Consider the following 12,212-nt stretch of genomic DNA (forward strand, 5'->3'; position numbering starts at 1 on the left):
AACTACACATTTCATAATTCTGTAAGGCATCTAGCTATTCAGGCTATACTTCCTTTGCATTTTTGATCAGGACTTTGGAAGAGATGAAGCACTAAGAGCATCTTAAGAACCTGCTGCAGAACTAATGCAGGCGGGTACAGGAACATATCAAATGGTCCGCTCCAGGCAGACATCCAGAGAAACTGCAGGTGTTATGGAGGATACTGGTCTTTTGATAGTACCAAATTATTCTATCAGTGCTAAAGTCTCAGGTATTAAAAGTCAAAACAATCAATGCTTTTGGAAAAGGAGGATGCAGCCTGGGGGTTTGGGTTTACTCACTGCACATATCTCCCTCATCTTCTCCCTTGGCGCAGTCCCTGATGAAGTCACACGCCTGCCCCAGCCTGATCGCTGTTCCATTCCAGCAGCTGAAGGAACCCTCCAAAGCCATTTTTGAGCCAGAAGCAGATCCTAGAGAAAAAGAAAACATAAACCACTTCAGATTACTGAATTGCCTTCCTCTCAACCAACAGGTCATAGGATCCTGGATAACACTGAAGGGGAGAACACCTTGTGAAATCCCCTCAATCCAATAATTACTTGATAAAGTAATTATTTTATTTTGTTTGACCTGTTTAATCTTGTCAAATATCTAATGGTCCACCTAACAGAGAACTTCAGTTCCACAGGAATTTCTGCTGTTCTAACTTGGAAGGCATCTCTGACCCTTGAAAAGAGGGTTGAAATCCTGCAGCCTGCCCTGTGGTACTTCTCAAGAACAACACAACACATGATAGATTTTTAATTGTATGTGAATTTACTGCTAGACTGACAGTCCTGAAGACTGATATCCTCTCTGTCTAGCTCAGGAATAACATGGCTACATGGTTTGGAAAGAACACAAGCTTTCATCACACACACCTGTCAACATGTATTACCTATGACTTGGATGTATCACGTTGTCATAATCTCTCTGCAACAGAGAAAACAGTCTGATCTCTGCTTGTAGTTTTCTTTCTCTTCTATACCCACTCCTGCTCCTGCATCCTGCACTCCCCTCCCCTTGAGTCAGGGAGCTCATAGCAGACTACATCTACCAAGACACAAAAATCACTAATTCATTTTTCCTATGCTAAGCAGCAAAAGGCAGCTGGCAATGTGGACATGAGCCAACTCTTACGAAATGAGGTCACTGAACATTACAATCAGAGGCCAGTATCATCCATTCAGAAATGATCTTAAGTACTTGTCCCTTAGCACTGTCCTTTTCTGAAGACACTTGATTCCCTTGACAGCTGAGAAGTCAGAGATCATCCAGCCCGATGGGTATGATTTTCCTTATTGTAGGAATTCTCTCATTCCGAGGTCTTTGATTGTAGTCAAGTGAGATACTTAAAAAAAAAAAGAAAAAAAGAAAAGAAAGGACTTGTCCTAAGAGACACATGCTCTAGATCAGCCACCTGGAAGGGGCAGGATTTAGTTCAGCAACATCCTACGGTCAGTACGTATGGAGGAGGCCACGCTTGAGAAGTGCAAGAGCCCCTTCCACAAAAATCTGGGCGTAGATTCAATTCACCAAAACCTTCCTGACTCTCTGCAGAGATGTGCTTCTAGTTCACTACTCCTAGAAGGCAAGCCTAGAAGTACGAAGAGGTCTGTGCTGTGAATTCCCCACTGCAACAACTCCTGCTCTGTCTCATATTAAATGGGTAAATGCTCAAGATTAAACCAAAGCCTCTGGGCAGAGTGAGCCATTGTTTGCCTAACTCATCTGTGCTTGCTAAACAGCACAGCTACATCACGTTCTCCGGTACTACAGGGACTTGGGAATCACTGGTGATTCAATTAGATGTGCACTTGATACTTTTATTTATATTGCCTGCCAAAACTAAAAATTAATGAAGCATGTAGGAAAACAACCACTATTTCTCTTCAAGCTTATTTTATGGAGCAAATCAATTCAGGAGTGGGGGGAATACATGCCAAACCTTTTTAATAAAGGACCCCAGCTCCCAAAAAGGGTGCTCTGTGTTACTGTCAGCTCAATTTTTTTGACTGCCTTAGAGCAACTCTGCCTTGCCGCATACAGGCTGCACAGTGCCCTTGTATTTCAGTCAAGGTCAAGGCTGACTACAGGGGAGAGCTTTGCAGAAAAAATAGACCAAGTAACTCAGAGCTGGTTGCTGACAATTTCTGCAGGCCCCTTGGTAAGGGTTTAAGGCAATGAGAAGATATCCTCCTTGGCCTTGCCATGCTCCTTGCAAAAACGCACTCTTAGAGGCATCACTGAGAACCTTCCCCGTGTCGGAAGCAAAGCTCTTATGTCACAAGCTAGTCACAGCAGGCTCCGGTCAGTGTGCGAATGGATGCTAGAAAACTGTAAGAAGCGACTTTGGTAACTCAGTAGGTGATCCCTTCTCCTAGGGTTATGCAAAGAACCTATATGGCACCATGTTGCTGGAAGTACCACCTAAAGAAAAGTTAAGAGACAAGGCCCAGAGCACTTCCATAAGGTTAGTAACATCATGACACTCTTAAAAAAGCTGAAGTCCTACTCAAATTCAGAAGAACTTTTGTCTCTCTGAATTACCCCACAGATGGTTTTGAAGAAATGCCCACATTTATTACCAGCTCTCGTGTCCCACTCAGTTTATCTGCAACCTTTTCAGCAATGTCTGTGTTTTATCCCAGCAGCTGCTGGGATATGATATGCAGAGATTCAGAGGAGGGGTTATTGTAGGCAATGGAATTTTTCTGTTTACTCAATTCATTTAACTTTGTAAAGGCACTCAGTTTGCCAAGCACATGACCGCATTAACACTAATTATAATGGAACCAAGGCATTCAAGAGCACCTACTATCTTCCCAGGTGTCTTTGTTGCAGCCCAAGAGCACAAATCTCCTGAAGTCAACTGACTGTGGTATTTAAAAGCCGTCAGTTGCAACTAGACATCAAGCAATTCCAGGAGCTTTTCCTCCAAAACAAAGCAGCAGATTTGCATACTCATTCATCTCTGCGGAGACGGGGCTTGAATTAGCTCAGATTTGCATTACACGCATATATACATGCTCCTTGTATAGGTTAGAGCACAAATAGCAAAGCTGCAGCCCGGGGAATAGCTGGGCTCTGTGACGGTGCATGATTTATTCCTGTCTCCTGTTTGCTTGCTTACTGTATGCACAAAGGCAAAATGAATGGGATAAAGGAGATGATTAACTAGTAAACCAAATAGGTAGCCAAAGAAAGCCCAAATACAAATGACCCTTTTAATGGGCCACCTGATGCAGATGTTTGCATTCAAGCTCAAGGAAACTTAATTTTTAATTAAAATATTTTGTAAAAAAAAATAGACATTTGATCTTTTCATTTCCCAGCCCCAATCACTCCTGGCAAGGTGAGCCAGAATGACCTGGATCACCAAGTCAAATGGCCTCAACTCACACACAGATGATATGTAAGGAAAGGAAAATGAATGGTATCAAATAAGTATCAAAGCAAAATTTGTGGGAGACATCCTTTATATTTACAGCAGTGTTTATGTAGCCAGTGGCATCCATAAATTATAGCAGTCATTAAGCTGTACCATGGCTGGCTTGGAGTCTTATAAATCATTATTGAAACAGCAACATTAAACAAATGGCATTTCAGGCTCTAAATTGAAAGGAGAAACCAACAACTCCTTGGGGAACAAGTGCTGACTTTGTACCTCACAGGTCCGGCTTCTGAACACAGTCCAGCCTTGGCAGTGTTCAAATCCAGTAGCAGACCCTGGACACAAATGACAGCCTGGGCTCTCGACTGCCCATGCTTTTGGACTTAAGTTTCCATGTAGCAGATCAGCATGAAAGGGGAAAATCATGTGGCTCAGCCTAACACAGGGTAAGCAACTTACTGCTCAGACTGTGGGGCCAAAGGGAATGTATTTCACTCCTCAGCAGATTTTCTCCGACTTGGGTTGCCTCTTCTCTCCTCCCCCCTCCCTTGATCAGCAAAGAAATTGAAGTGCGCTGGCAAGTTCTGGCGTATGTGTCTCTGAGGAACATGGCCAGAAAGATTGTGATGTTTGATCAGTGCAAAATGGGAACCTTCACCTTACTGCCACCTCAGCTGGCCAAGTGGGAGAGAAGACTGACATTCTTACAGATATTTCCAAAGATAAGGGTTATCTTGCAAACTGGCTACACTGCTAATTATCATGCAGGATTAATCAAGCTGAACATAATTATACCTTCACGTGTTACATTCAACTTCCCAGGCCATAATTTTTAATGCTACTGAAAGCTTTTGGGACCAACAGTCAGGTAAAGCCCTCCCACTCAGCGCACATTAAAACAAGAGAGCTTAATAGGACAGTACTCGGTTGTTGTTAAAAAAACCTGTCATTTCTACTCTGAAAAAAAAGATGAACAGCAATTGCAAAGACCTGGGATGAATGTGCACCCTCGTGAATGTTTTACCAAAAAGCAGCTGCTCTCTGGGCTATCCCTGAGGAGTCTGGCTGGACACAGCTGAATTGAATCCAACAGTTTTCGGGGCAAGACCCTGTATGCACACACGGTGAAAAACATTCATTTTTAAATACATGTATGTAGTAAGAAATACCTACCCATGGAACTCCACCATGCTTATCTCACCATATGTGCTACCCCTCAAAAAAAGAGAAATTTTCCTATTATCTAATTACACCTCTTAAATAATATTTTCTAACGGGCTAGTGCTGCAGTCCATCGTTCCTCCACTAAACGCCACAAAAAATCATGGATTGTGCAACCTCACTGACAATGCTTATCTGTCACAAGTATTTGTCATTAACTTCTCCATTTCATCTGCTCCTCCTTTGGTTTGAGTTCAAGGCCTTGACTCAGAGATATTTAAAAAGAGAGTACTTGGGGGATTTAAAGGTTGTGTGAAACAAGGAAAAGCTGCTGTCTAGCTATAAAAGGATAGTAAGAATTCTGAGGAGTTTCTGATTATTGATTTTTCTATGACTCACCATTTCTGATAGGCACATCCTTTCCTCACTCTTCATCTCCAACCCTCCAGCCTTATAGTAGCGCAGACATTTGAAGGCTGATAGCTCACTTGGTGCTGAGGATAGCCATATTCCAGGACAAAGTAAATTTTCTATTGATACAAGTCATTAATACCCCTGCTTCCACCACTAGAGAGGTTGGAAGGTATGAAATAAAGGAGGTAGGAAAGTGAAAGAAGAGAAAGACAACTTCATGTTAAAGGGAACTGAAGCCATCCTTGGCAAATGGCCATTGAACTCCAACATGATATAGGGCAGAGCACATAAATCAAAACTTTCACAGCAATCTACACTGCCCTCATTTTCCAGCCACCCAGCCCAGGACACCTGTATTCAGACCAGTAGAGAAGCCAAGTGGTCGCAGCTGCAAATGAGACTGGTAAAAGAGATACTTGGAAAACACAATGTCCTCAAAAAACGCTTTGAAAAAAGATTGGACTCCAGGTTTCTCACACCAGGCAGCCAAAATTAGTCAACACTTCATAATTTCTGGCTTTAATCTTTGTAACAGCCTCATTACTGTTGCTGTCATTGCCTAAGGATGCAAGTGAAGCCACATTTGTAGGAGGAGGCCATCTCTTTTTATTAGACTGCCTGATACAGGCAGAAAAAGCAGTCCATGTTTGTATATGCCTGAAAGCTTGCCCATTTTTCCAGTTAGGTAAATTGTCTTTAATCTTCTTCTTTAACTTCCTGAACATAAAATGGGAATAAACTCATCACAAGAGCTCTATGATATTCATTTCATTAACATTTGTAAGGAACTAAGATGTTACGATAACAGAGCCATGAAAAAACCTGTAAGGAAATTATTTACTCTGTCTTCACAGTGCAGTTTGAATAATTTATGGTATAAAATGAACAGGGCCATATATCTGATGAAGGCAGGACAGAGGACAGTAAATAAATTCCCATTGAGGGAGCACCCCCTGCCCTGCGTGCTAAGGGCGCAGCATTCCCACAGTGAGCTACTCCAAGGCGAGAAATCTTGCTCATTAGAGCCACGTACAAACAGAATTTTAATTTCACAGAAAATATCAACATTTCAAAATGTATCTAACCATAAAATAAAAATGCCCAAATTTCTCACAGAACAAAAGTTTCAACACAATTCTAGGTTGGAAATACTGACTTAAGAGGTTTCAACACGAAACTAAATATTGTCATAAACCCAACAAATCTGAAAACATGTGAATTCAGACAAAGCTAAAACGTTGGGCAAGGAAACTCAAGTGGAAACTTACTCGTTTGGAACTCACTCATGTCAATAATTCAGCCAGCTCAGTTCTAACACGCTCTCCCTTTCTGCTGCTGCTGCTTCAAAGTAGGGATGTTATGCTTAGTATACAAATTTTAAAACATCTGCTCCTTCAGCCTTGCCTAATGCCAGTATGATTGCTTACACTGAAGAAAGCCTCACAGCACACCTGAGGAGCCGGCACTTGTTCACTGCCACATTTCAGTAGCATGAACTTTCTACAGAGCCGTACAGCATTCAGACTAGCCAGGCCCTCTGCGTTCTCTTGGAAATGCTTTTGACCAGGTCTAGTTAGTTTTCCTACCTTTTGATTGAATGACTTCCCAACGTTAATGTTGGTGTGATGTAGATTTCCTGAATTTCCAGTAACAACTAGCTTCCTTAAAACTATAACGAAATAAGAATGTGGAATAAGAAAGTTAGCTATATTTCACAGTTTCTCATTTTTCAATTAGGGAAGTTGACTGAGGATCTAATATTTATCTTCATAGCTCCTGAGACAGCAAATAATTGCTGAGTGCAATAAATGACATGATAATGTTTTCCCCTATTAATCTTGCAAAAAATCTAGCTGCTTTTTTGTTTTTGTTAGGGCTCATGGTAACATATGTAATTTTTCCTGTGATTTGCTTACCAATCAATAAGCAGCTCCAACAGCACATCCAAAAATTAATAGTAAGCAAGTAAATAGCAGCAGCGAATTGTACAAAGGAAGTGTGATTTTTCCAGCATGCAGTGGTACCTACATATTCTGTGGTATCTACAAAATTGAAGAGGGCCAAAGAGATGGAAAATACGTATTCCCAAATACCTATGAAACACTGTGTATGCATAGTCATTGGACTTTTTTTTTAATTTCATCTCACACAGCAGATCTTTAAGGTTTTCATCCCTAAATATGAACATCCTGACTTAGAACAATACAATGGGATAGAGTAATTTTGTTAAAATCCCAAATCTCATTTCTTTTGGTTGCTTTTTGTTGCCCTTGTTTCAATACCAGACTGCATTTGCTATTTGATTCCCTTTTCTCTCAGGTACCATTGTATCTTCGTGAGATTAAAAAAACCAACAAAACAACACCCCTCACCCCCCACCCAGCTTTCATACCTCTCCTAAAAGCAGTGATTACTGTATTTGTAACAGTAAGCAACTAGTTAAAAAAAGACCAAAAAAACGTTTCTTGTGATTTTCTGAGAATTTTTCAAAATACAAACCTTGGAGAGGGAAAATAAAAAGGTCCAACTTCTATTATTAGCTCTGCCATTCCCATCAGATCTCTCTGGGTCTGAATAGGCTATGAGACCAGCTCTTATGAGCCAGCAACCTTACCCACGGGGAACACTGGCCAGACTGATTGCTAGCTCACTGGAAGATGAATGCTGCTTGCCACATGCAGTGGACACCGACAAAATCATGAGGTGGTTAAGATCTCTAAGCTTATTTATAGATAACAGGAGCAGATTTAACACGGGTCCACTCTCAACATCAGACATGGAACTGGGTATGAAATAAAACAAGCCTACTGGAGGTCATGAAAATAGTGCTTCCAAACTTCATGCGTGCCTCTTTTTGGGTAAACTGTAAGAGTTGATTAGATAGGAAATATATGTAGTTTTTCACATGTTGCTTCCTAGAAGGCTGCGTTCAAATCCACTTTCAATTACTTGAGTGAATTTTATCTTTGCCTGTTCAGGCTCCCCAATACCAAGCACAACCAACACTGCCACTGCACATAGTGAATTTTTTTCCCATTCTTGTTTCTTAAAAACACCACATCAAGAAAAACATCACTAACATTTTAAAGATGAGGAAACTAAGGCACACACCAACCAATTTCAAATAATGAAATGAGACTGTAAATTGCCCAAATCAGACTTAACTCTCTGACTCCTGTTCCAACCTCTGCCAGTTGGACTGAAATTGGCCAGATCTAAGAAAATAAGCTACAGAAAGGAGAGACTGGAGAAGATTGCTTGGCTCATCAAGAGCTGATTCCACACAGGTCAGATATAACCTCTCTCTGAACCCTGCAATAGTTGCATCTCAGTAATCTCTGTCGTGCGCTTTTAGCACTGCCAAACCAGTCAGAGGTACATTTGTATGCCTTGTCATGAAAAACACAAATAGAGGTATGACACTTAATTGTATTCAAACATCATTTTAGATAGGAATCATATTTTTCGTTTCTAAAATGCAATTCTGCTTCTATAACTGTTTAAAGCAGTATCTCTCCTTTAGCTGTCAGCAGTATTAAATTAAGGTTTATGGCTGTACTGCAGATCAATTGCTGGGGGAGATGGGTGGAATATCACAAATCAGCACAATCATGAGCATGCGTATGTGGTGCCTCTCAGCAGGGTGCAGTGGATGCATCCTCACATCACAGCCAAATGTTTACTGTGCAAAGCAGTGGCCCCACAGTGGAAGAGCAATTGTTCCAGGTAGAAGCAGAAGCTTGCTGGGGAAGAAAATTTCATGTTGTGCCCGTCTGCACTGTGCTAACCTCTGCAAAACTCTGTAGTTGTTTAAGTGCAACAAATTGTTGTCAAGGAGCTAATTTCCACTTTGTTCAAAAACTGAGCAAGAATACCTCAAAAACTCAAAGCATAAGCAAAATGAAATTGCACATGAGCACTTGCTGCAAGGGAGAGCAATAGTACTGGTGACACATAACAGCTTTGCCACTGGAAGGGACTTAATGCGGATGGAGGCTATCCAGCTTTCAGTTCTAGGGAAGCAAAAAGAAACACTGCAGTGTTACCCTACCTCCACACATCCCTGAACATCAGTATGTTGGTGGATGCTATGACTCACTGGTGACTCTTCCAGCTGAATGCACTGAAAACTGCCTACATATCAGTGCTTTGAAGCCAGTCCAAAGGGATAGAGAAGTAGCAGTTCTTTGCCCTTGTGTATCAGGCTGTGCTTCAAGGCCTTGCTACACTTGAATAAAATTATCCCAGGAGCAAAGCTGCTGAAGGTTAACGGCCCTCAACATCAAAAAAAGCCTGGAGAAGAACTCCTTCCTCGAGTCTGTGTCTCCGCCAGAGGATCTCTGCTAACCCTTGAACATGTGGAAGACTTACCGATTGGGAATGCTTACAGAAAAAAAAACAGATGTCGGTGAAGAACACAGTGATTAGCTCTGTGTAAGCCAAGGTACATACTGAAGATATTAGGGAAAAAACACAAGAAAGGATGACATTACAATTCCAAGACAAGCCAGGTTTCAGGCAGTCTCTCTACTGTCTTGTGGCATGCTAAAAGACACTTTGGTTAATGCTTTCCATGCAAGATCTCTTTCCCAAACATATACTGAGGTGCAGAGAGAATTGTAAGACTTGACCAGTATCATTACTCAGAATTACCATGCCGTGAGGATGAGAAGCCTGTGGGTTGCTAGCCACAGTAGAATAGCTAGACAAATGTTAAATAATATTAAAATGGCTTTTTATTATTTTTAATACTGTGATAGGAATCTTAATAAAACAGTTGCTATGTGTAAAGGCAGATCAAGGAGACAGAACATGTCTTACGTCTGTCTCTATGACTCTAGGTTTTCTTTAAGATCTTTATCCTTCAATGAGTAGACTGTGCAATCAAACTCTCAGAAGATTTTACACAATTACTCAGAAATGACAGCCATTTCTTTTATAGTTCTCATCTTCAAATTTGGCACCATAAAATGCATGCCAACCCAAAATATTCCTTTATATCCACTTTGTCAATAGGCTTTCTGTTGAGTGCAAGCTCCCCTTGAAGGTTCTTCCACCCCTTCTTCCTCCCTATTTTGCTAACTGATTCAGCTGGCCATTAATTAATCTCTTGACTATCATCAGCAGTAGTATTAAATTCTCACAAATTTGCTACTGCTGTTATTATATAAAATGCTCCTCCCAGCTGAGTAGGTTTCAGCAAAGCGTAACACCTTGTTGACTCTAGATAAATCTATTTATACAATGCAAATGTACCTCTTCCTGGCAGACAAGTCCTTTATAACTAAATCCTTTATAACTGCAAAACAATTCATTATACAAAATAGAGAAGTAGGAGGACACACAGCTTACTGCTCATTCTTCATCAAGACCTAGCAAACATAAACATTTGGGTACAAAACAAGTAGAATATGAAATAGAGAATATGAAAAAGAGAATATGAAACAGGGGTTGCTAGCCCCACTGCAAAGGAAATGGGGTTAGTCTGGTTTTGTGGCAAACAGGAGTAGTACGCTACACATGAATCATTATGGGAGGGTCCAGAAAGGAGGAGCAGAGCACATGGAAATGACATACAGAACCCAACCCAGCCATACATGCATAGTATTCTGACTGACTTGGCGTCAAAAAACAATTAGTTCCTTATAAGGAACTAAGAAAAGAGAACTATAAACCAATTTCAGGAAATAATGAAATTCTGTATACTCTCCACCAAAGATCTACTGGATTGTGGCGCAGTTTCAAAGGAGATGTTGCGGAAGAAATACATCAGTTTAGGAGAGGGTTACAGTTAACAAGCTGAACTGGACCAGACTCACTCAACAGCACAAACTGCACGAACACACTGAATAATAAAAAAAGAACCACCAAACTTTCTTTTGGCCATAAAATGGACTAGGGGAGACCTAAAAGGTACTTTACATTTACACGTGTCTACACTTGGTCTTGAGGTATCAATTTAAAAGACCAAATAATGATTAACATCAATTTTCGTAGGCATTTCATCAAGTCTTATCTCTGAGCAGCAGCCATCTTGGGGAGGTCAACCATCTTAGCGAACACAAACTCTCCTGTTCTTTACTATGATCCACTGGTTGCTCTGTATTTTACTTCTATTCATCTTAAGCTGCCCATGGTCCTCTCCGTGGTATAGTTAAGTTATACTGAGTGCAAAGGTGTTAGATACCCACCATATATTTTTTACAGAGAGAACAGTTAAAATATCTGACTTCTAGCCCTCCCAGGGCTTTACCTTAATGGGATGTGGATGCAGTTCCCCAGCTATAATGAATGTCACTGGCCAACTACTCACACCACTGCAGTACCTCAAAGCCTGGAATGTAACCCATAGCGCATGGGGAATCTACATTCAGAAAGTTTAGTGAAACACTATCAACAAAATCAACTGCCCTGGAATTTGTACTTAAACCAGGAAAAATGCCTTGCCTCCTTTTCCAGGATTTCTTGATAAACAGCAGCAGGACTCTTAGGTGGCAGTAGTTACAGTAAAGGCTCTCAACTCTACTTTGACCATGCCCTTCATTCCCATCCCACAGGTAATTACCGCTGCTTTTTAGTGAGCAATATAATTTTAAACAGTCTGTCAATGAGGTATCACAAAGATGATAAAAGTGCCTTGCCCTAGCATCTAATATGGATAAAATCAGTGATCCACTGTCCCACAGGTGGTAACACAGTCAGAAAGTTGAGAGTCCTCTGCGTCCACGGCAGTCAGGTCTTTATGGGCAACAGCCACTGCATTCTCTGAAAGGTTTTCAGCAGAACAGTAGGACAGCTAAGCAAACTAAGAGCTGGCAAAGATAGGGTGGCAAATCCAAATTACCAGCCCCCTGTGTGAGAAGCAGTTTGAGCACAGAATAGCAATTCAAGTTTTCTCTGCGCTGCAAGAACTCATCCATCCTACGTCCATTTTACCTCCTCTCCTGTTCAGTCCAGTGACAATCCTGCTGGGAAGGTCTCTGGACAACTTTGTTCATCTCTGCTAGCAAAAAGTAGAAGTGAAAGGTATCTCACAGCAGTCACTAGGCCTCTTCCAGATAGAGCATGACTAAGTTACCAGCTCATCCAGGATATTCTCGGGAATGAAAAGCCTGGCATCCTTTTCCCAATACCCAACAAAAGGAAGAAAGAATTAAATAACCAAGGACTGAGCACAAAACAGCCAAAATACAGCAGCCTAGCATCGTTTTTTGAGGTACT

At 41.2% G+C, this 12,212-nt stretch overlaps 1 protein-coding gene across 1 annotated transcript in view; it reads right to left on the reverse strand.

Moving 5' to 3' along the window:
- ALK (anaplastic lymphoma receptor tyrosine kinase) overlaps window positions 1-12,212 on the reverse strand; it is a 243,422-nt gene that overhangs the window by 78,785 nt on the left and 152,425 nt on the right. Inside the window, exon 6 of the mRNA XM_009333686.1 lies at window positions 322-453. Coding sequence (XP_009331961.1) covers window positions 322-453 — 132 coding nt within the window. The remainder of the gene's footprint in view (window positions 1-321; window positions 454-12,212) is intronic.

This window comes from Pygoscelis adeliae, unplaced genomic scaffold (assembly GCF_000699105.1).
Source record: "Pygoscelis adeliae isolate BGI_AS28 unplaced genomic scaffold, ASM69910v1 Scaffold1, whole genome shotgun sequence".
Lineage (NCBI taxonomy): Eukaryota > Metazoa > Chordata > Aves > Sphenisciformes > Spheniscidae > Pygoscelis > Pygoscelis adeliae.